This window comes from Lithobates pipiens, unplaced genomic scaffold (assembly GCF_037356315.1).
Source record: "Lithobates pipiens isolate NorthernLeopardFrog02 unplaced genomic scaffold, aLitPip1_a1.2 Scaffold_13, whole genome shotgun sequence".
Lineage (NCBI taxonomy): Eukaryota > Metazoa > Chordata > Amphibia > Anura > Ranidae > Lithobates > Lithobates pipiens.
This window is the reverse complement of record NW_027507718.1, coordinates 163,425,812-163,451,058: the sequence shown is the minus strand read 5'-3', so window position 1 is coordinate 163,451,058 and position 25,247 is coordinate 163,425,812. Positions and strand designations below refer to the sequence as shown.

General features: G+C 45.0%; 1 protein-coding gene and 1 pseudogene across 1 annotated transcript in view; both read left to right on the top strand.

Moving 5' to 3' along the window:
• The first annotated feature begins 583 nt into the window (after positions 1 to 583).
• The window catches only part of MYDGF (myeloid derived growth factor), a 60,074-nt gene continuing 35,410 nt past the window's right edge, over positions 584 to 25,247 (top strand). Inside the window, exon 1 of the mRNA XM_077475782.1 lies at positions 584 to 736. Coding sequence (XP_077331908.1) covers positions 602 to 736 — 135 coding nt within the window. The 5' untranslated portion in view covers positions 584 to 601. The remainder of the gene's footprint in view (positions 737 to 25,247) is intronic.
• LOC143979084 (5S ribosomal RNA) lies at positions 15,463 to 15,571 on the top strand (annotated as a pseudogene).

Sequence of the window (25,247 nt, the reverse complement as noted above, 5' to 3'; positions counted from 1 at the left end):
GGTCCCAAAATTGGGATTGGCCTGGGAAAATCGGGACTTTTAGTAATTATGCAGTTAGAAGGCGGCAAATTTATTATTTATACTGGTAAAAATAAGTGTGAAATGCAAGACTTCGGTGGGTGTAAAAAGATGTCCACTTGCCGCCTTCTCAATGTAGGCTTACTGCAGACGAGTGCGGGTGTACCAAGATGGCTGCTATGGAACGTCACTTGCCTTGCATTTTTTTTTTTTTTTGTTGATGGGTAGCGGTGCGGCTTTCTGACAGGACAGCTGATACATAACGCTGAGTCTGTGAAGGGAAGTACAGTTACCAATACCAAAGTGTCAGCAATATCGAATCAAGCTTGTCCACGTTTCTTAGAGTATGTCAACGGACTCCTACAAAATGGCGGCGATAAAGACTAGCTCCTGGAGCTCCGCGCCACACAAACTATGCGGCAAATATTTACAAACGCATTCCGCGTATACAATCCTTTCCTTTCTTGATTATTTACCGGAATTCATTTGTATTATTTATGTCTCTAGTTAAGTCTACGTGTATAACAAGACGTGGGCTTTTGGCTCCCCCTAGTGGTAAGTGGTATTACTGCTCTTCCTGAATATGGCGGCCTCCGTGATTGTAGGGACTGTGCTTGGTCTGCTGGTTGTTGTCGGGGCTCGGGCAGAGGACACAGCGAGTACAGAAGAATTTGACGTTAAGCCAGGCGGTGTGGAGTACACATATACCCGGACACTGGTCAGATATCTTTTAATTGTTAAAACGCTAATGGAAATCTGTGCTGTCATTTTGAACTATATCACCTAAGATGTCCACCAGACAACATACTGAGCATCGTAGGTATGTGGTTCAAATGCCAACGTAGCATCACTTCCACTGTGTGCCATTACTAAATTCCTCCAAGGACGTATTGATGAAAATGTGCCTTTCCAGCACTGGACACCTGTGTGTACCCGCGGTATGAAAGCGGTAGAAAGATGCCAGAAAATAGAAGATAATTGGGCCCCCTTCAGTTTAAAAGAGAAGTATGGGTTTGTTTTTTGGATATCTATACTTCCCTAGGTGGCTGCAGCATCAGAGCGATGCTGCAGCTGTCCCCCGGCACCCCTACACTGAGAACCAAGCGAACGAATGAACATCGTCGATGGCTCGGTTATCGCTCCTCTCCAAGAGTAGAGCTGCTGACTGTCAGTCAGCATCTCTCCTCTCTGATCCTCCACGCTGATTGGAGTGCTGAGACTGCCATCAATCAAGGCAGCTGTAGGATCCAGACTTGGAAGTCGGGAAGACGCGGGGCCTGGACTGATGGCAGTGACATCAGCGGAGAGCGGACTTCAGACCGCTCTCCACTGAAAAATGGGTCACAGGAGTGCAAAACGAATTGCATTCCTCTGACTCAGAGGAGAAGCCCAGCCTAAAAAGCTCAAGCTGGGCTTCTTTAAAGCATAGTTCCACTTTAAGTGCAGATGATCCCCTGACATGCCACATTTGGCATGTCATTTTTTGGGGGGAGGAGCAGGTACCCTGTTTTTACGGGGACCCAGTTCCCACCTCCTCCTCTAGCTCTGCGGCACTGGAAGGAAGATCACCTCTCCCCCTTCCATTCCTGCAATCTTTTGGGTCACAGGTCCCAGAAGATTACCTGGTCATTCACAAGCCACAGCCGGGCACCCACAGTTAGAAGATGGACTTCTTTAAAGCGGAGTTCCACCCAAAATGGAACTTCCACTTTAAGTGCAGGTGACCCCCCCTGACATGCCACATTTGGCATGTCATTTTTTTGGCCGAGGAGAGGGTACCCTGTTTTCGTTCATTGATGGACAGAGCAGCTCTTCTTGACCTTAGGGTTATATCGCCCCTTTAGAAGAGGACTAGGCAGCAACTGTTAAAAACAGCAACACTTGCACAGTACTGCCCAGGGGGCAGTCCTACTGGCTATAACCCCTCACACTGCATCCAGCAGCTCAGATTTTTCTGCCTAGTATAGGAGAAGGAATTGGCTCCTGATGGGACCATTGGTCCTGGGAATTTTTTTATTTTGTCTGCATTTTTGATTCCTGTGATCTTCAATCAACAGCTGAGCTGGGTGACAGGCTGGATAACATTGATCCCTGTAGTCTCCCCAGCCTGGCCATCGAGCATGAGCAGGCCCTAGCTACGCGCTGGGTCGGCCCCGACATGCCCCATCTATTCCAGGGGTGGCCGGTGAGCTATATGCACCGGGGCACACACATGACCAGACTACTGCTGTCAGTGTCACAGTGCGCCGTGGCTGGCAGCCACCCCGTACTGCTCGGATGATGGGTCTGTCTCTGGAATGCGTCCAGCAGTTCCTGCAGGAGGACTAAGTATGGTTCCACCTGTCTCTGCAGGATGGAGCAGCTGGGCAATCCCTGGGAGTTCTACTAGGGGGTCTCTCACTCCCTTTTTTTTTCTCCCTGTCCTTCCCTCCTCCCCATGCTATGGGCCACTGTGTGACAGGGCTTAGGGGGTGCTGTGCACGTACCTGGCTGGGGGTCCTCCGGGGGGGGCTCTGGATCTTCCGGGGGTGGGGGGGCTCTGGGTCCTGGCAGGGCGCTGCGATGGGTGTTGGGGGTCCGCTCATCCTCTTCCCTTTTTTCTGGGCCACGGTGGATTTCTGTGCTGTGTGAGCCATGTGGGGAGGCTTTAGCCATTTTCTAGTAGTTCGGCGGCCATTTTCTTGGCATTCTGACGTTTTTTTGCTGAGGAGTGCCCGGCGGACATTTTCTAGTAGCCTTAGGTGGTTTTGCCTCTAGGACTGGGCGCTTGTTTCCTTCTAGAACAGCACGCTTCCATACAGACACCTTGTGGATGTCACAGGGGAGAGCAGACCGTAGCAGCACAGTGCAGTACCTGGGTCAGGGTAGTGAGTCCTGCGGAGGGCCCCTCAGTCTGTGCAGCTAGGAGGGTGGACTTTTGTGTGACTTGCCTTAGGTCTCTAAGTGTTGACAGGGGAGTGTGGGTCAGCATGGTGTCAGAAGCTGGCACTTCTTCCCCAGACATCCCTGTGATTGCAGCTGGTTCCCCTGCACCTGTCGGCGGTCCTGGAGGCCTTTGTTGCCAGGGTGGAAGTGGCGTGTGGGTGCAAGGGGGGTAAAAAAACATCCACTCCCCCCACCGTCTTCTGGGAAAATCTCTGATTTAGACTCGGGCCCCGCTGTGACTGGCGGGCCCCTGTTCTGATGTATCGGAGGAGGCGGACAAGGACCTTATATATAAGCTCAGTAAACTAAGCTTATAGATAGTGAAATACAGTATTTTGAAGTCCATGACACAGTTTTGATCTTGAATTTTAAAAGCAGCAAGCCTGATCTCACGGGTTTGCTAATCTGATGGAACACCGCTGCTTTTAAAATTCAACATGAAAACAGACAGATTTGTACATATTGTATTTTTCTACGTAAGCTCAGTTTAGTGGTAAAAACAAGTGTGAAATGCAAAACTTGGGTGGGTGTAAAAAGGATGTCTGCTGCAGCCTTCTGACTGCAGGCTTACTGCGGTCGAGTGCGGGGTGTACCAAGATGGCCTTAGGTCAAGGAATTTTACATGCAATTTTGTTCTAAAATTTTAAAACGGGTAATTTTTGTCCGTCATTGATCTGTGCTGATGAGGCAGCAGTGATGGGCACTGATCGGTTACACTGATAGGCAACACTTCTATGTGGCACTGATTGGCACCACTGGTGGGCATTGATAGGTGGCACTTGGCACTTTCAGGTTGTAATTATGAGGCATAATTGCCTCTTCCATTTCGGGACCGATGTCTCTTTAAGGTGAGCCGATGATTGGCTTTTTTTTTTTCTCCTCCACTGTCAGCGTGAGAAGAAAAAAAAAAACGATCACTGAGCTTTTGTTTTGATCAGCTGTCATTAGCCAACAGCTGATCACATTGTAAGGAGCCAGGACCGGCCACTTACTCAGATCGGTGATCACCCAAGTCTCAGTGACTCGGTGATCACAGTGCGCTCCGCGCGCACGCCCTGCAGGGAGCGTGCACAGGGAAGGCCATCAAATGACGGCCTCCCGGGAATTCACATCCGTGCTGTGGCCATCATTTGGCCATAGCGCAGATGTCAGGTGGTTAAACAGCTGATGCCATGTCACTGGAAGTGACGTGGGTTCAATATTCTGGCAGATTCGACATTTTGTCTAAATACTGTCCCTTCAGAACACATGCCCCAGTGAGCTCACTGGCTGCATGCTGTGTGAATATCTCCTAAACAGTGCAAGTTTAGGAGATATTCACTGTACCTACAGGTAAGCCTTTATTACAGGCTTACCTGTAGGTACAAGTTAAAAAATGGACTTTAAACCCAACATCAAAATGCAATCTGTTGCAGCTTACCAATCATTAGATGTGTTTTCACCTAGTGATCAGGCCAGAAATGCACCAGTATTAGAGTGCCCCCACTATGGATAGAGGATCACAGGGGCACAACAAACAGCATCATTGTCAGTCTGGGGCCTCTCAACCTTTTTTCAGTCAGGGGACCCTCTAAATTTCCACACAATCTGGAGGCACCCTATTGTAAAATTTAAAAAACAATACTAATAGCTTTGCATAATGAGGCGACATCCACATGCATAGGACACCTATAGCGGTGATTTATTCTTCCGAAGCCTTTGCACACTGATTAGTATCTCTTCTCCCTTGGTTTACCTCTCTCTCACCCAGCTAATGTGATCCTGGTGCTGAAGGAGTGGGGCAGGTGCCCGATATCCTTCTCATTAACTGATGACATCATTGGTTGTTAGGACACTGGCGGCTAGATGGCTGAAATGGTGCACAATGAAAACCTGTAGCTTTGTGTAACTAATAGGCAGGCTTGATCCACTAACTTGTGTAACACCGAACCCCTGCTGATAATTGATTGAACCTGCACTCTGCCTCTCAACCCCAGAAAATGAACTTGACCTACTTGGCACAACTGTGTAGTAATGTTAGTGTAAGACCCAATGGTAAAGAGCCACACAATATATTGTATATTTACTGTCGCCTGAGTAGCCATCACTCCACCAGCTGTAGCAAAAGATAGTCTCACACCAATTGTAAATTAACCACATGAAAGGTTTACTGAGAGGAATTTGTTCAATACATTAGACACAGCGATAATCCCAATATTTACAAAATAATCTGGAGTCGGTGACTGGGGACAAAGAGAAGGCTAATTTATTAAATACTTTGTATATTTAAATACTTTCTTCAGCTCTGTGTATACAAAGGAGCATGGGGGAGCTCATGTCCATAATGGGGGTGGTAGTGACGCAGCCCCAAATCCATAATGGCTCAAAAGTGGTATGGTCCATAAATATTTAGACAGAATAAAGGTGGATCAAGAACCTGATGGCATCCACCCACGGATCCTAAAAGAATTGAGCTCTGTAATTTCAAAGCCATTGTATCTAAATTTTAGGGATTCATTAATGACAGGAATAGTACCACTGGATTGGCGCAGGGTGGTGCCTATATTTAAAAAGGGAACAAAGTCTTTACCAAGTAATTATAGACCTGTTAGTTTAACTTCTATAGTTGGGAAGATACTGGAGAGATTAATAAAAGACCACATAGACGAGTTCTTGCTGGAAAAAAATATTTTAAGCAACAGACAACATGGATTCATGAAAGACAGAAGTTGTCAGACAAACCTGATTTCTTTTCATGAGGAGGTAAGTAAAACCTTGGACAGAGGGGTGGTGGTGGACGTGGTATACTTGGATTTTGCAAAAGCGTTCGATACAGTTCCGCACACACGGCTCATGTGTACAGGTTTGGAAATATCAGTTTGTAAATGGATAGAAAATTGCCTAAAAGACAGAATTCAGAGAGTAGAGGTTAATGATTCTTACTCGGAATGGTCTAAGGATATCAGTGGTGTACCCCAAGGTTCTGTGCTGGGACCCTTACTTTTTAATATCTTTATATCAAAAAGAATGGGATCAAAAGTAACATTTCCATCTTTGCAGATGACACCAAGCTATGCAGTGGAATAACGTCCTTACAGGATGTCTCCTATTTACAAGCCAACCTCAATGCTCTGTCTAATTGGGCGACTATGTGGCAGATGAGGTTTAATGTTGAGAAATGTAAAGTTATGCACTTGGGGGGGCTAAAAAATATGCATGCATCATACATACTAGGGGGAGTACAACTGGGGGGATCCGTAGTGAAGGATCTGGGGGTTTTGGTAGATCATAAGCTCAATAATAGCATGTAATGCCAAACTGCGGTTTCCAAAGCGACCAAAGACCTTTCTTGTATTAACAGAGGTATGGACTCCAGAGAGAGAGAGAGAGAGAGAGATCATTTTGCCCCTGTTCAAATCATTAGTAAGACCTCGTCTGGAATATGCAGTTCAGTTTTGGGCACCAGTTCTTAAAAAAGATATCGGGGAACTGGAGAAAGTGCAGAGAAGGGCAACAAAACTGATAAGAGGCATAGAGGAACTGAATTTATTCTCTCTTAATAAGAGGAGATTAAGGGGGGATATGATCAACATGTACAAATATATAAGGGGTCCATATAGTGAAGTCGGTGTTGAGTTATTCACTTTACAGTCAACAAATAGATTTTTTTATTTTTTTTTGGTTGAACTAGATGGACTTGTGTCTTTTTTCAACCTGACTCGAACTATGTAACTAATGTATATAAAGAATAAAAGTAATAACCAAATTGTAGGTGAAACCCAAAACTCAATAGTAACTTGAGAAGCATATGCAGACAGGCAGATGGTGGGACTCATACCCAATATGATAAATTCCTTACACTGAACACAGTCCCACTCCCTCCTCAGAGCATACACACGTTGAATAGGCAGTACACTATCAGATACAATGCAGCAGTGTAATACAGTACATATATCTATGTCATATACACAAGGGCTCCCCCTAGGTTGTAATGCAGTTCTCAGGATATGTATAACAAGGTAAGAACCCTTTATAGTGAATGAAGTGTCTTGTCTTCTTCCTCTTCGGCTAGCTTATTAAACTGCAGTATTTGTAATCCAGGAAAAAGGTGAGTAGCAAATACTAGCAAAGGTGATGTGTAGATATAAATATGAATATTAGTGCGCTAAAAAACTAGGATGATTAAACAATAATTGAAACACAATATTGTGTCTTCACTTTACATGAATTTACGGGATATACCCTTTTCTTATATCCATGAGAAAGTGCTGTGTAGATAACTGTGTGCTCAGTTATATAAAGCACCTATAGAACTTCTTCCTGGCTGGAACATGCAACTCAAAATTAGCTCTGTAGTACAGGGAAAACTAACACTGAGGTTTCACTGTACACAGTCATTGAGTAAGTGAAACCGCTTCTGTGGGACTACAGGTCTCACCAGCCGCCCGGGACCTATTTGCACAGTAACAAAGTATTCTATCAATCTCGGCAAGTGCCCGCTCACCACACAAGTCCCAGATGCTTGTACTGCTCCTCTTCTGATATCTCAGTCCCGCTCCAAGCTGGTGCCGTCACACCGTACTCTCCTCTTGATGGTTGGTGACTGCAATGCAGGAAACGCTCGGGTTATCTTGAGCCCTCCGATCCATCCACGTGCTGATCCAGCACACTGTGTTCCGGAATTCCTTGGAGGCCACACTATTCCACTCCGCGCCACATAGGCCACAGTCTTTCAATCACACCCCACAGCTCCCTGCAGGCAGGTCTTTAATGGCTTCCCAGCAAGAGACAGAAATGTGCCACGCCTGTCCCTTATATCTCCTTACCCAGTAGGCTGTTCGGTGGCTTGGCCTTGTGGGTAGGTAAGTGGGGCATTGTGGGTAGGTAGTTCCTTGAATGGTTTAAACATGAGTCACTTCCTCATTCACTGCATCTCCCACAATGCTTTGTATTATGGCTTAATGAAACCAAACAAAAGTCTACCTGGTCCTGAGCTCCGTGGCTGTGGGACCAGCGATCGGGTCACAGAGCTGAAGAACGAGGAGAGGTCTGTGTAAACAAACCTATCCCTGTGCTTCCTACTGAGCCTGTCATTGATCGTCTGTTCCCTGTTATCGGGAAAGACGATCAGTGATGTCAGACGCCAAGCCATGCCCCCCCACAGTTTAAAAAAAAACACACACACACACACACACACACACACTTAACCCCTCCCCGCCCCCTGATGGTTAACTCCTTCACTGTCAGTGTCATTTACACAGGAATCAGTGCATTTAAATAGCACTGATTGCTGTATAAATGACAATGGTCCCACAAATGTGTCCGCCATAATGTAGCAGTCACAATAAAAATTGCTGATCGCCGCCATTACTAGTAAAAAAAAATTAATAAAAAACTATCCCATATTTTGTAAACGCTATAACTTTTGCGCAAACCAATCAATAATCGCTAATTGCAATTTTTTTTTTTTTTTACCAAAAATATGTAGAAGAATACGTATCGGCCTAAACTGAGGAAAAAAAATGTTTTTTTTAAAATATTTTTTGGTAATATTTATTATAGCAAAAAGTAAATATTGCATTTCAAAATTGTCGCTCTATTTTTGTTTATAGCGCAAAAAATAAAAACAGCAGAGGTGATCAGATACCACCAAAAGAAAGCTCTATTTGTGGGAAAAAAAAGTACGCCAATTTTATGTGGGAGCCACGTCGCACGACCGCGCAATTGTCAGTTAAAGTGACGCAGTGTCGAATCGCAAAAATGGGCCTGGTCGTTTTGGCTGCAAATTGGTCCGGGGCTTAAGTGGTTAACTACTTCCTGACCGCCGGCTGTCAAATGACGGCCAGGCGGCGCACCTATTGTGGCGAGACATATGACGGCCTCCCGTTTAAACAGAGAATGCGCGCATCCCTGTTTCTTCGGTGGCGGCGTGTCACGGAGACACCGCTCGCCACCGAAGGGAGTAAACAGCCATTGGTTATGGCTGTTTACCACGTGATCGGCCGCGATGAAGTCATGATCGCACGTTGGTGGCCAGCTGTTTACCCATGTGATCGGCTGTGATCCTTTCACAGCTGATCACTAAAATGTAAACAAACCGCGGTAAGGAGATGTTACCGGTTTCTCCTCCTCACACACTGATCGTGTGTGAGGAGGAGATTGCGGTAACATCTCGTTACCGCTTACAGTGCCCCCCCCCCCAATAAAGATGACCTGTCACGGCCCACCTGAGTACCCGAGTACCTGTCACGGCCCACCTGAGTACCCGAGTACCTGTCACGGCCCACCTGAGTACCCGAGTACCTGTCACGGCCCACCTGAGTACCCGAGTACCTGTCACGGCCCACCTGAGTACCCGAGTACCTGTCACGGCCCACCTGAGTACCCGAGTACCTGTCACGGCCCACCTGAGTACCCGAGTACCTGTCACGGCCCACCTGAGTACCCGAGTACCTGTCACGGCCCACCTGAGTACCCGAGTACCTGTCACGGCCCACCTGAGTACCCGAATACCTGTCACTGCCCACCTGAGTACCCGAGTACCTGTCACTGCCCACCTGAGTACCCGAGTACCTGTCACGGCCCACCTGAGTACCCGAGTACCTGTCACGGCCCACCTGAGTACCCGAGTACCTGTCACGGCCCACCTGAGTACCCGAGTACCTGTCACGGCCCACCTGAGTACCCGAGTACCTGTCACGGCCCACCTGAGTACCCGAGTACCTGTCACGGCCCACCTGAGTACCCGAGTACCTGTCTCCAGGCCATCAGAGTACCTGTCTCCAGGCCATCAGAGTACCCGAGTACCTATTTGCAGCCCATGCCTCATAGAAAATACGTTGGGGTGTTTGCTTTCCAAAATGGGGTCATTTTGTGGGCAATTGCACTGTCCTGGTGCTCCAGGACCTTCAAAAGTGTGATAGGTAGGAATGAGATGTCATTTATGCTCCTAGAACGCCTGAACGTACTACTTCAGTGTTCGGCCTCTCTATGTGGCCAGGCTGTGTAAAAGTCCTACACATGTAGTATTGCCATACTCGGGAGGAGTAGCAGAATGTGTTTTGGGGGTGTAATTTTTGCTATATACATTCTATGTGTTTGAAATATCTTATAAATTGAAACTGGAAAAAAATGAACTGTTCAAAAGACTCATTATGCCTCACAGATTATACCTTGGGGTGTTTGCTTTCCAAAATGGGGTCATTTTATGGGAAATTCCATTGTCCTGGTGCTCCAGGGCCTTCAAAAGTGTAATAGGTGTAATTTTTGCTCGTAGAACGCCTGAAGGTACTACTTCAATGTTGGTGCTCTGTATGTGGCCAGGCTGTGTAAAAGTCTCACACATGCGGTATCGCCATACTCGGGAAGAGTAGCAGAATGTATTTTGGGGTGTAATTTGTTGTATGCATATGCTGTGTGTAAGAAATAACCTGATAATATGACAATTTTGTAAAAAAAAAAAAAAAAATCAAAAAAAATCTTCATTTTGCAAAGAATTGTGGGAAAAAATGACAACTTAAAAAAACTCACCATGCTACTTACTTAATACCTTGGAATGTCTACTTTGTAAAAAGGGGTCATTTGGGGGGTATTTGTACTTTCCTGACTTGTTAGGGTCCGTTCACACAGGGGCAACATGACTTGTAGGCGACTTGAGTGAGGCAACTTGGACACGACTTGAGTTTAGATCACAGCGCGACTTCAACACGACTTGTGATGACTTCAACCTGACTTGGGACGACTTACAAGTCGCCCCAGGCCAGGCGACTTTTGCCGAAGGGGGAACTCCACGCCAAATTTCTGAAAAAAATTTGGCGTGGGTTCCCCCTCCGAGAGCATACCAGGCCCTTAGGTCTGGTATGGATTCCAAGGGGAACCCCCTACGCCGAAAAAACGGCGTGGGGGTCCCCCCAGATCCACACCAGACCCTTATCCGAGCACGCTACCCGGCCGGCCAGGAAAGGGGGTGGGGACGAGCGGGCGCCCCCCCCCTCCTGAGCCGTACCAGGCCGCGTGCCCTCAACATGGGGGGGGTGCCTTGGGGGAGGGGGGGCGTGCGCCCCCCCCCACCCCAAAGCACCTTGTCCCCATGTCGATGAGGACAAGGGCCTCTTCCCGACAACCCTGGCCGTTGGTTGTCGGGGTCTGCGGGCGGGGGGCTTATCGCACGCCCCCCTCCCCCAAGGCACCCCCCATGTTGAGGGCACACGGCCTGGTACGGCTCAGGAGGGGGGGGCGCCCGCTCGTCCCCACCCCCTTTCCTGGCCGGCCGGGTAGCGTGCTCGGATAAGGGTCTGGTGTGGATCTGGGGGGACCCCCACGCCGTTTTTTCGGCGTAGGGGTTCCCCTTGGAATCCATACCAGACCTAAGGGCCTGGTATGCTCTCGGAGGGGGAACCCACGCCAAATTTTTTTCAGAAATTTGGCGTGGAGTTCCCCCTTCAGAGCTAATAATTCTGTCAAAGTCGCCTCCGTATAGGCAGAAATCCGACTTGGAGGCGACCTCCATTGAAATCAATGGGTACCGGTCGCCTACAAGTCGGATTCAAGTAGTACAGGAACTTCTTTTGAAGTCGGAGCGACTTCAGTAGCGTGCATTAAGACAGCTCTCATTCACTTACATTGGTTTTTAAATGTTGTCCGACCTGAGGCGACTAGGGGCGACCTGAAGTCGGATCCCAAGTTGCCCCTGTGTGAACGGACTCTTAGTGTCTCAAGAAATGAGATACACCTGATGTATTGAAGGCCTGATCAGATGTGATACATTTTCAGTGATTGGCACCATAGTTTGTAGACTCTATAACTTTCACAAAGACCAAATAATATATACTAATGTGGGTTCTTTTTCACCAAAGATATGAAAAAGTACTAATTAGCAAAAATTTATGACATGATGTAAAAAGAAGTCCAGTATTCATGAGGATGACTAACCTAAAGTTAGCCAGACTAACTTTTTTTTTTTTTTAAAGTTGAATTCTAGGGAGAGTGAAAAGAAGATCAGATTAGTAAAACGTATTTATTTTCATACATCAGGGGAAACAAAGCCATAGTAATTACTATGTGGGTTATAGGCCACCTTCAGGTGATGGACACTGGCACGCCCTAAATTAAAAAGTGCACTCCCTATATAACCCCTCCCACTGGTGGGAGCGCCTCCATTTTTTTTTACCAGTGTCTAAGGTGTTGGTCACGAGTAAAGATGTGCTGTGCTGAGCTTCACTGGAGCAATCTTTGCTGGGGCTGGCTATACAAACGGATCTATTCAGAGTGTCTAATCTTGGCCGTATTGAATGGTACCCAGGCCTCGTATCCGAAGAAACAAGGTTTTTGCCTGTGAGTACTCTCCTTTGGGAAGCTGGACCCTGGGATGCAGTACTTTTTTGGTATTAAGGCCATAAAGTTTTTACTGCCAGGGTGCTGTTGCAGGCCCAGGATTGTGGGTTTTCCTTTTTGGATCCCCAGCTCCTGAAGGTTTAACGGATCCCACCGTGAAAAGTGAAGATTGGGTCTGTTGGTTTACTACAGAAAATCCTGTAGCGGGAAAAGATAAGTGAAGTTTTCTAAGAAATTTGAAAAAATATTTCTTATGAAATGTCTGTGTCACCACTGGGAGCTGTACTGAGTACTCACGTCTCATGCTTCTCAGAGCCACCTTGTGTTTTGAAACAGATGCTTCTCCGGCCGAATGACAGACCTCCGGTAAGTCTGGTGGGGGTTCTCTCTCCTCACAGACGCCCCTCTATTTCGAAATTTCTTCCCCTCTTCTTTGTGGAAGGAAGCACTGCATTTTTATTTTATTTTTTTAAATGGCACGCTGCTCACAGCTTATGGACCCCCCTGCCATTTCTCCTTTCTCCCAGGGATCCCACAGGATTGAGAGCTTGCGCGGGAAAGAGGCTCTTAATGAAATGGAGGGCTGTAGGTGATGCAGGGGGGGGGGGGGCAGGGTTTAGCATGGCGTTGACGTCCAGTGCGGGAGAGTTTGTTTCTAAAAATACCTCCCATGTGTATTTTGTAAAACTAAGGAGGGACACGAGCAAAAGTGGCATTTAAGATTCGGTGACACAGTTTTTTTTATTTTTTTTTTTATTTTTTTTCCCCTCTGACATGTTTACTGCTGCATCATGCTGAGCCTTAATAGCGGTGTTGAAGCTAAACTATTGCTCAAGCAGTGCATGCAATTTCTTCTGATGGTGACTGATTAGAGTGAGCATCAGGGGAATGAAATGTTAACAGTTTTCAACTCTGCAGCAGCCCCTGTGTATTTTACCAAAGGTTTTTTTTCCCTCAGCCTCAAACGGGGGAACTAGGGGTGGGAGAAGACGAATCCTCTCAGGGTACCGCGGATTACTCCTTTTCTGAGGTGTCAAATGCGGGAGAACCAGCTGGTTTCAATGTCCCCACATTTATGCTCCCTTAACGGAGTGTTTGGGTTTGTTAAAGCCTCCTCAGACTGTGCATGCTTTTTTCTGTCCATTGTCAGAAAATACTTTTTTAGACCTCTATCTCCCAGATAAATGTTATTTTCCTCCTAAAAAAGTTTTTACACTTTATCCATTGGTGGAGGAAATTTACTAAGTACTAGCAGATAACGCAGTATAAGAGCTGTTATTGGCAGACAATACTCAAATGCTTATGCATCCAACGAATAAAGTTGGAATTCCTGTTAAAAAAACAAAACCAAAAACGTTTTTCTCTGGCAGATTGAGCAGCCTGCTGACAGCAATTTCTTAATCGTTGAGACCAGTTTAACAGGTGTTCTAGGTGTCCTGCTCAGCAGGCCCAGTATTCTGGCAGCTTTATGCTTGCAATAATTGATTTCCTTTTGTAGAACTTTCACAAGGTCCTCATGCAGGTGCTGGCTTATAAAACAACTGCTGAGATGCCTACAGCGGTTTGTACCTGTAAAGGCAGGTGCTATACATGGTTCTGTGCACATTGTTGCTAAACACAAGCAGCTAAAACGCATGAGTGCAGGAACGCACATCAGCGGAGGATAAACTTCCTTTCACCATGCAGAAACTCCTGGCTTAGTCTTCCTTTTCAGTGGAACAGCTATTTGAGGATGTTTGGATAATTCATCCAAAGAAATTCTAGTGGGAAAAGTACCCCCTTTTTTTCCATTTAAGTAAAGGAGTAAATATATTTTTATTTTGAAAAGCTCCTTCTGTTTGTGCCAGGGGCATCAGCCTCCAGGCAGTCATGATGGCTTCTGTCATCAGGTTCAATAGGTAATCCTCAGATTTATCCCTAGGGGATACTGTAGCCTCCTTATCAGGAGGCGCCCCACTAGCTTAATAGGGGGAATTCTTCTGCAGTTCTCATAGATCGGACAGGAAGACGAATGGGGGACTTCCTCAATAGCTCCAATCTGGAGTTCCAAGAGTTCCCGTCTCCTTGTTTTTTCTCAGATCAAACGTTCCTAAGGATCCAGAGAAAAGTCTTTAGCTCCACATGGAATTTTATCCGATCAGTAGTCTCCTTCTTACAAGGGGGAAAACTTTGTATTTCTACGCTTCAAGTTAGAAAGTCTTCATTTCCAGTTTGTAACTACCTTTTTTCAAAATAGCTTCTGCACCTCGAGTGTGTATGAAGATCCTGGCCCCTCCTTTAGCCAGGTTAAGGGCTCAAAGTATAACGATACTAGCCTTCTTAGACGATCTACTATTGCTTGATGGGTCAATCGATAGCCCGTTTAAAACAAGGTCTGGTTACCACAGTCAGCTACCTGAAATACTTGGGTTGGCTCCTCAACCTAGTAAGATCCTCCTTAAAACCATCAAGGAGATTGCAGTACTTAGGGCTGATTTTATAGATACAGTCCACTAAAGGGTATTTTTACCTCAGGAAAGAATCGGTTCCTTAAAGGAACTGATTTGGTGGATTAAAACAAGTGGGGTATGCCTGTAGAATTCTTTAAGTACACAATGGGGTTTATTTACTAAAGCTGGGAAGTGCAAAATAAGGCTCACTTCTGCATAAAAACCAATGAGCTTCTAACCCCAGCTTGTTCAATTAAGCTTTGGTTATAAAACCTGGAAGCTCATTGGTTTCTATGCAGAAGTGAGCCTGATTTTGCACTTTACAGCTTTAGTAAATAAACCCCATTGTGTACTTAAAAGTGGGGTATGCCTGTATTTATCTTTGCATGTGTTTATTAGGAAAGATGGTGGCTTCTTCAAGGCCATTCCTTATGCGCAGTTCCATTCAAGACTGCTGCAAAACCGTATCCTGTCAACTTGGAACAAGAAGATCCAAACTCTGGACTTCCTATTGCGTTTATCCACCAAAGTGCATCAGAGCCTCACTTGATGGTCGATATTCAAAAATCTTCTAAAAGGAAGATCCTTTCTACCAGTTACCTGTAAAGAGGTAACAGATGCCAGCCCTTTCGGCTGGGGAGCAGTCCTGGAAGAAGCATCTGTCCAAGGGAAATGGTCCAGATCAGAGATGACTGTGCCCATCAATATTCTAGAGATTTGGGCAGTATGCTTGGCCCTGGAGACCTGGATGCTCAGACTGTTGTCCTGTCAGGATCCAGCCTACGGCGACACCACCCTGAAAGTATCTGATCTCGGAGGCTAAGCAGGGTCGGGCCTGGTTAGTACCTGGATGGGAGACCGCCTGGGAATACCAGGTGCCGTAGGCTCAATCTGACAATGCCACAGCTGTGGCTTATCTCAATGACCAAAGGGGCACGAAAAGTCGTGCGGCCCAGAAAGAGGTGAATTTTTTTTCTGTCTTGGGCAGAAAGCCACATTCCTTGCCTATCGGCAATTTAATTTCAGGAATGGAGACTTGGCAGGCGGATTACTTGAGTACTATTTTTTATTTTATTTTTTTCCAGGAGAATGGTTCCTTCTCCCCGGCATCATTCTGTCAATATGCCAAGGGGAGTTCCGGACGTGGGTCTATTGGCTTCCGGGTTCAACCTTGTGTCAAGGACAAGGGATCCAATGGCATGAGAAACAGATGCCTTGTTATTTCCATGGGATCAGTTTTCACTGATCTATGCTTCCCCTCCTGTTCTGCTTCCGTGCCTTCTTCGCGGGAGCAAGCAAGGTGGGAAGGAGGTGATTCTTGTGGCCCAGGAGATATTGGTTTGCTGTGATCATAAAGATGGTGGTAGGGGACCCTTGGTCCCTACCAATGTGGCCAGACCTTCTTTCGCAAAGGTCTGGTATTCCATCCTTCTTACAAATGCTAAATTTAACGGTTTGGCTATCGAGACCAACATTATAAAATAAGACCGTGGGCTGTCAGCTTCACTAATTAATACTTTGGTTATGCTAGGAAGCCGGCCTTCAGTGTCATATACTAAAGGAGTCTAGAAGGCATATGTCTCCTGGTGTGAATCGAGGGGTTAGCACCCCAGGAAATCTGTCATAGGTAGGATCCTTGATTTCCTAAAGATGGGATTAGAAATTAAGCTGGCCCTGAGTACTTTCAAAGGCCAGGTATTGGCCTTATCTGTGTTTTTTCAATGACCCCTTGCTTCTCACTCTCTGGTTCGTAATTTATTCAGTGGGAAACGTGGATTAATCCTTCCGTTAGGTTACCCCTAAATCTTTGGAATTTAAGATTATTCCTGTCGGCTTTAAAAATTCAGGATTTTTCCCTTGGTCCTCGACGAGGAACATAATTTCCCTGATTTCCATATTTTCTGCAAGAAGAGTATCAGGGTTGGCTGCTCTTTCTTGTAAAGAGTCATTGGATTATTTTTAAGGATAAGGTTGGATTATGGCCTCGTCCTAATTTCCTTCCAAAGGTAGTGTCAGTTTTTTTTTTTTCATATTAAACCAAGATTTTGTTCTGCCTTAATTTTTTTTTCAGAACTTAATTTTCTGAAAGAAAGGTCACTACATTTCTCTTGATGTGGTGAGAGCGGTCAAGGTGCATTTAAAGGTGACCGATTGGATGCATAAACACAGATGTTTTTTGTGTGTTTCTGCAGCTTGACAGTCCTAAAAGAGGACAAGCAGCATTGGAATCCTATGATTTCTAGTTGAATTCGTTATGTGATTGTTCAAGCTTTTGGCTTAAAAGAAGAGAATTTCTGCTTTATCATTTTAAAGGCACTCTACCAGGGCCGTTAGTGCTTCTTGGGCAGTGCATCACCAAGCCTCCATGGCTCAGATCTGCAAGGCCGCAACTTGGTTTTCAATCCATACATTTACCAGATTCTGATTCTATCAAGTAGATGTAAAAGATCATGAAAATATCGCCTTTGGGCGCAGTGTACTGCAGGCTGCAGTATGAGTTATCTAGTCTCTTGGTGCCCTACTATTGTCTCCCTCCCTTCAGTTGGCATTGCTATGGGACAACCCACATAGTAACTACTATGGCTCTGTGTCCCCTGATGTATGAAAAGAAAACAGGATTTTTAAAAACAGCTTGCCTGTAAAATCCTTTTCTTTGAAGTACATCAGGGGACACAGAGGTCCCTCCCTTCTTTGGTATACATGTGTATTGATTTTCTACAAAACTGAGGTGCTCCCACCAGTGGGAGGGGTTATATAGGGAGTGCACTTTTAATTTAGGGCGTGCCAGTGTCCATCACCTGAAGGTGGCCTATAACCCACATAATAACTACTATGGCTCTGTGTCCCCTGATGTATTTCAAAGAAAAGGATTTTTCAGGTAAGATGTTTTTTTTTTAAATCCTGTTTTTTCCTGGCACATTATGGCAGCATACAATGGGTTGCGGCTCTGCTCCCACAACATGATATGACTGGTTAACTATAAATCAAAGTCAGACCCAGCACTACAGTCCATTTAACATGGTTTCCTATGGAACCCGTTCTGTAGTGCAAATATGCAAAAAGCACTAGAAATGCATAGGTGTGAATCCAGCCTAAATGAGCTATTTACTGTACAGGAGCCCCAATCTGGTGGTGCAGGCCTGTCAAGGCGTTAAACAAACTTTGGCATAAATGGCAGCATTTCCCTTTTGCTTTCCAATTATTATTTTTTTCTCTGTTTGTCAGTGCTTTCCTACATCTGTCTGTGTTGTGGACGTTTGCCATTTCCAAGATGGCTGCAGCAGTGCAAGTACACTCTGAGCATTGATGGCAGGAAGTGATGCAGCTGCTGTGGCCAGTTTCCTGGTTTGCCCTTTTTCTAGATGGCGCTGGGAGCACCAGATAGTGATCTGAGCATGCTCAGGTGCTGATTTCATCACTAATTGCAAAGGGTGCTAGTTGCAAATAGTTTTAAGGCATTTTTGGGAAACACGTGTTGGTGTTTATTCATGCATGCTGGATGCTTATAAAGTCATTGTTTGCAGATGTGGTTTCCCTTTTTATCTCAGTGCTGCTTTAAGCTGGTTTCACACATTGCGAATTGGATGCACTCTCCTCATCCAATTCGCAGTAGCAGAAGATATTGACTGGCCCTCTATGGAATTGGTTCACATATCTCCCCAGCAGGTCCAGTGCGATTTGTCCAAAAATGCTGTGTGTCTTTTGGTCCGTTTCAGGGTGTCCGTTTTAATAAACTGTGATATTTCACATCTCATGAGTTCACGGCTCTTCTTTGAGATATCTGTTCTCACCCTTGTGGCAGTTTAATATACCGTGTAGATCACTTCTCCCTCTGTGAATAGAAGTGATCTACAAATGCTTTGAGAATCCTGAACGGCTTCTGTTTCTGTAATCTCGTGATAGCTCTGGAGATTTCCGTATCAGAACCCCAAAGTGAAATACGAAGCACTCCACATACACTGCACATATTAAGTTTAATAATATATAATCCCCCTACCCAATAAACAGACAGTATATATGGTGTTTTTCACACAGGCGTATTAACATGCAAACGCAGTGTGTACTGGACTCATCTGATGCTCTTAATTTTGCAGCCATTTGTGTACACATCACCTTGCGTTATCAGTGATGCATCATCTGCGCAGCTGTCAAAATTACAGCATCAGTTGTACTTCTGTAGCCACAACACTGCCTTTGCACGGGTGTATACTGTAATACACAAATGTGAAGGACGCGGAGGATATATAGATATACTTTCTTTCTTTCTTTCTTTCTTTCTTTCTTTCTTTCTTTCTTTCTTTCTTTCTTTCTTTCTTTCTTTCTTTCTTTCTTTCTTTCTTTCTTTCTTTCTTTCTTTCTTTCTTTCTTTCTTTCTTTCTTTCTTTCTTTCTTTCTTTCTTTCTTTCTTTCTTTCTTTCTTTCTTTCATCTATCTCTATTAGGGGTGCAACAGATCGTCACTGATCCGTGATTGGAATGGGTCACCCTGTTCGGATCGCCACACCCAGCGATCCACGGTCTCAGCCTTAGGAAAGGTCGCGGCTTTGGCCTAGCTCTGGAGCGGCAGCTATCTTGGTGCACCCGTCAGCCGTTTACAATTTGATCGCTCTGTCAAATGATGGAGCGATTACTTGTAAACCGGCGTCATGATGAAGCCAGTTCCTCTCTCCCTTCTGTAAAGTGGAGGGGAGAGATCGGATAGGACCAGCGCTGTGGGCCTGGATCTGTAGTGCCCACATCGCTGCTCTATAACAATTGTAGTCACAGCCATCCCTCCATACTCTGCCAATACTCTGCCATACCCTGCCAATACTCTGCCATACCCTGCCCATACTCTGCCATACCCAGCCAATACTTGCCAATAACCAGCCATGCTCAGTAATACCCAGCCATACTCAGCGATACCCAGCCATGCTCAGCCAATATTACAGTGGGGGAGATGTATATTACAGTGGGGGAGATTGTGGATATTACAGTGGGGACTATATGGTGGTAGAATTTTCACAGGTTTTTGCAAATTCAATTATTATTTTCTGATCTGAAAAATGATCCGATCCGTGACTCTGATCCGAGAAATGATCCGTTCCGTGAGTTTTTTGATCCGTTGCACCCCTAATATATACGCACACACACACACAACAGGTGTAAGTAAATATATATACATACATATAAATAAATGTGTGTGTGTGTGTATATATATATATATATATATATATATATGTATATATATATATATATATATATATATATATATATATATATATATATATATATATATATATATATATATATATATATATATATATAATCTCTGTGTGTAATTCTATAGTTAATGTAATTGTAACCTGCTGTTGGTGTATTTTTCACTGCATTTAAGAAAGTGTTTTTTTTTTTTACTTTTGGCCACGGAACGAAGGAAGAAGCTATTCTCTGGCAGAGATCTCCTCTTTCTTCCTGCTAACTCTACCTCTGGGCTGGAGAAGCAAGAAAGGAGAATTTGAAAGAGAAGCACAGTGATAAAGTGGCATCTCTGTTTATTAAACAGGCCATTTCTGCTGCAGAGAATGCAGCCGTTCTGTGTACAGAGATGAGAAGAGAATAAGTTCTCCAGCACTCATCTCAGTATATTAAACCGACAATGCTCTGAGATAAGCGGTGATCATCATGATCTCGGCTTATCACAGTTTATTAAACGGACACCCAGGTCCAAATTCAGCCCAAAATTCAAGTTGAAATCGGACCTGAAATGGTGAACCAGGATGCACCGGACCCCTGTTGTGAGCTGCATGCAGCTCATATGTGAACCCAGCCTTAAGGTCATTGTGTCATGCAGCTTTTCATTTCAGTCTGCTGCTTTGCTCTGTTTCTATGGGGAATGCTGCCCAGACAGACCACCTATTGCTTGTAAGGTAAAGGGATTAGGTAAGTAGTGAAGATATTGAGGGAAAAAGAGAGCTAATACTGTTGTAATATCTACAGCCCTGTAAGGACCTCAAGATGAAGGGAGCCCTCTAAAGGTCAAGAGAAGCTGCCATCTAAGAGCAGACATCAAGGTCATCATCTCGCCTCTCATTATCATTGCTCGCTGTCTACAAACATCACAGGTTACCAGCTCTAATAGTTGCTGTGTTGGTGAATGAAAGTCATTGCCTAACAAGCTAATATGTCAAGTCTACCTGATGCAAGCGGCATACAGCCCAGCAAGGACCTCAAGATGGAGGAAGCCCTCTGAAGGCCAGAAAGGTCTCCATTTAGGAGCAGACATCCAGGTTCAAGGTCATTTTCTCGTGCCTCAAAATTGTTGCTCTCCCGTCTACAAATACAGGTTGCCAGCCCTAATGGTTGCTGCGTCTTTGGTGGAAAGTCATTGCCTGACAAGCTATTATGTCATGTCTGCTTGAAGGAATGGCAACTGACAAATAAGAGGATGTCCGAGAAGTAGCAGCCTTGGTTAAGGCAACTGCCAAGGAGTTGATACATGAAGCATCTACTCCTCAGTCCGTGACTGAATTAACTAACGTTTCCAACCAGAATCAGTAGGTGGTGTCTGAATTGGAGAGCTAGTTGGAAGATAAAGACATTAAAGGGGCGTCAGGCTTTGACTTTTGCCAAATATAGGAGCCTTTTATAAGAGCAATTGCCTTGGGTAAAGTGGAGAAAACTCTCCACAAGGTTATAAAATATTTCCCAAATCTCGATTTTCGGTCTCATTTCCCTTCATTGAAGGACTGGGGGAGTTAATCCAACAAGAATGGCAGGGGCCAGAGAAAAAAGGCCTGTGTAAACAAGTTGTCAAATCTGCATCCCCTGAAAGCCAAAGGGCAATCTGCTGTTGTCGCCTTTGATGGTGGATACATCATTAATGGGACTGGCAAGTCAGGTCACCTTGCGGTTACATTCAAGGATGCTCTAGTCTGAAAATTTGATTTAGATCTGAAGTGCTTTATGTACTGTAGCATCTGCAGGTGCCTGCAGACCATTAATAACATTTTCCGAGGTAAACGGAGCAATATCAGATGGACGGGTAATTTTAACCACTTAAGGACCGAGCCTCTTTCTGAGATTTGGTGTTTACAATTAATAACTTTTTTCTTTTTGCTAGAAAATTACTTAGAACCCCCAAACATTATGTCTTTTTTTTTCTAACACCCTAGAGAATAAAATGGCAGTCTTTGCAATACTTTCTGTCACACCGTATTTGCGCAGCGGTCTTACAAGAGCACTTTTTAAACTTTAAAAAAATAAGACTGCAGTAAAGTCAGCACATTATCTTTCACAATATAAAAAAAAAAAATGTTGTGCCGAGTAAATTTGAAACATGTCATGCTTCAAAATTGCATTCACGCTAACGATCACGGCGATACCTCACGGTGTGGTTTGAACACTGTTTTCATATGCGGCTCTGCTTAGGTATTCGTTTGCTTCTGCTCGGCGGGACGGGGCAGGTGGTGTGTGTGTTTTTTTTGTTTTGTTTTTTTATTCTTACTTTTAAAAAAACAATTGGGACACTTTTATTCCTATTACAAGGAATGTAAACACCCCTTGTAATAGAAAAATGCACGACAGGACCTCCTAAATATGAGATCTGGGGTCAAAGACCTCAGATCTCATATTTACACTAAAATGCAATAATAAAAAAAAAAAGTCATTTGGGAAAAAAAAAAAGTCTCATCACCTACCCAATACCATCCCAACAGTGAAGGATGGCAGTGGCAGCATCATGGAGGGGTTCAGCAGTAGGGACCCGGTTGAGGGAAAGCTGAATGGACCAAAGTACAGAGAGATCCTCAATGAAAATCTGTTCCACAGCGCAGAGGCTTAGTTTACACACATGCGTTTTTTTTTTTTTTTTTTTGCTTTTTGTACTACAGTCCATTTAACATGGTTCTCTATGGGACATGTTTTACATCTGTTTTTTTTAGCTGCTGCATTTTTGGAAAGGGTCAGGGACTTTTTTATAAAGCAAAATGGTGTGTTTTTGGTTCAATAAACTTCACTGGAGAAGCTGCAGTGAGTTTTTGCCATGATTTGCATTTTTAATCCACTCAACAACAAATTGGCAAAATGCACTGCAGAAACTGAATTAAAAGCAAACTGCATAGGTGTGAACTAAGCCTCAGACTGGGCCAAAGGTTCACCTTCCAACATGACAATGATCCTAAGCACACAGCCAAGACAACATAGGAGTGGCTTAGGGACAACTCTGTCAATGTCCTAGCGTGGCCCAGCCAGATCCCTGACTTCAACCCTATCGAACATCTCTGGAGAGATCTGAAAAATAACTGTCCACCAACGGTCATCATCCAACCTGACTGAGCTTGAGAGTATTTGCCAAGAAGAATGTAAAAAAAAAAATCCCCCAATCCAGGTGTGCAAAGCTTGTTGTGTCATATGCAAAAACTCTCAAGACTGTAATTGCTGCAAAAGGTTCTTCAACAAAGTATTGAGTAGGGGTGTTGAAAATAATCGTCGAATCAATGCATCACAATGCAGCCTTGAACGATGCTGCATTGTGATTGCATGAATGATGTCATCCCTGCGTGCCCTGCCTCTCCTGGGAGAGCCCAGCCAGCGTACCCTAAAGTTAAAAAAAAATTCACTGCCAGCCCATCTGTTTAATGAATCCATCCTACACTGTGTAAGTGTTAGTGTGAATCGATGCCTCTACCTTATCTCCGATCTTTTATGGCTGGTCACATGACCTCCTGCCGCTCTCCTACGATGTAAGGAATGCACATTACGCAACTCCCCCCCCCCCCCTTTACATTACACAGACCCACTGCACTCCCAGGAGACACCTGCCAGCATACTTTAATTTTAAAAACTAGTCAATTCCAGCCTGTTTTATGAATTAATCTTACATTGTGTAAGTGTAAACCAATGCCTCTAAATACCTCATCTCTATTTTTTTTATGGCTGGTCACGTGACCACCGGTCACTCTCCTCCTCTGATGTAAGGGCTACAGCGGGAGGGGCAGAGATCTCCCTCAGAGGTCAGCTAGGGAGGTCTTGTGGACGACCATAAAAGGTCAGATGAGGTATTTAGAGGCAGCGGTTTACACTAACACTTAAGCCCTGTACACACAGGCAGAATGTCGAGAGACATTTGGGGGAACAAGAAAATCTGTCGGACGTGCATGCTGGAAAACCAGCAGCTGACCGACTCGTGACCAATGCTCTCAGCCAATTCCAGGGAGCACTGATTGGAGTGTTCTGGCGGAGAGTGGGTTGATGTGTATGAACGTTCTCCAGAGCAATCGATGTCTGCTCGTCCCTGCAGGTTGCAAGCTGCAAGCTGCAAGCTCTGTGATCACCGAGTCTATGAGACTCTGCTGATCACAGATCCGAGTTAGGGATCGGTCGGCTGATCACGTGATGTAAAGAGAAGCTCGGTAATCTGTGTTTTTTTTTTTTTTTTTTTCTCCCTCATGCTGAGGGGGAAAAAACTGTTCACTGGCTTCTGTCAGTCCCTCACACAGAAAGCCGTGGCTGCATTTTCTGTGCCCACCAGTGTCAGCTGCCAGTGCCATCCATCAATGCCCACCAGTGCTGCCAATCAATGCCCATCAGTGTCTCATAATCTGTGCCACAGATCAGTGCTGCCTATGAGACACACCGATGGGCATTGATTGGCAGCACTGGTGGGCATTGATGGGTGGCACTGATAAATGGCACTAACCTGTGGCACTGATTATCAGTGTCACCAGTGCCCGTTAGTGCCACCTTTTCAGTGCAGCCTCATCAGCGCACATCAGTGAAGGATCTTTTTTTACAACAAACTATGAATGTTTTTTTTTTTGTTTTGTTTTGTTTTTTTATAATTTTCGGTCCTTTTTTGTTTTATTTAGAAAAAAATAAACAACCAACCAGCAATTAAATACCACCAAAAGAAAGCACTATCTGTGTGAAAAAATGATAAAAATTTAATTTGGGTACACTGTATCATGACCGGGCAATTATCATTCAAAGAGTGACAGAGCTGAAAATTGGTCTGGGCAGGAAGGGGGTTTAAGTGCCCAGTAAGCAAGTGGTTAAACAAAATTTCACTAGTGTATAGTTCAGGCATGGCCCAATTACGGCCCGCGGTCCGGTTTTTGAACGGCCCGCCTAGCTATCTAAACCAGCCTTTCTCAACCAGTGTGCCGCGGGATCAGGGCTGTCAGATGAGCCCAATCTCCTGATCCCCTGTCGAACTGTACATCGACACTGTGAGAAGCTCCGTCAACTTCAAAAGTGAAAGTAAAGTGCAGGGGAGTGTGCTGTGCTCTCTGCTTCCCCCTATAGTGCAGTACCCAGATGAATGAGGAAGCTGGAAAGGTACAGTACTGTGCTAGAAGCTGGATTCATTTTAAAAGGGCTTTATTCGTGTGTGTGTGTGCCTGTATGTAGGTGTGTGCATATGTGTGTGCACACGTTTGTATGTGTGTGCATGTGTCTGTATATATGTATGTGTATGCATGTGTCTGCATGTGCGTGTGCATGTGTATGTTACTTTTAATTCGGACACCCCCCTCCCCCAATTCCTATACCATCGGAACTGCTTTTGTAGGGCTTGTGTGTGATA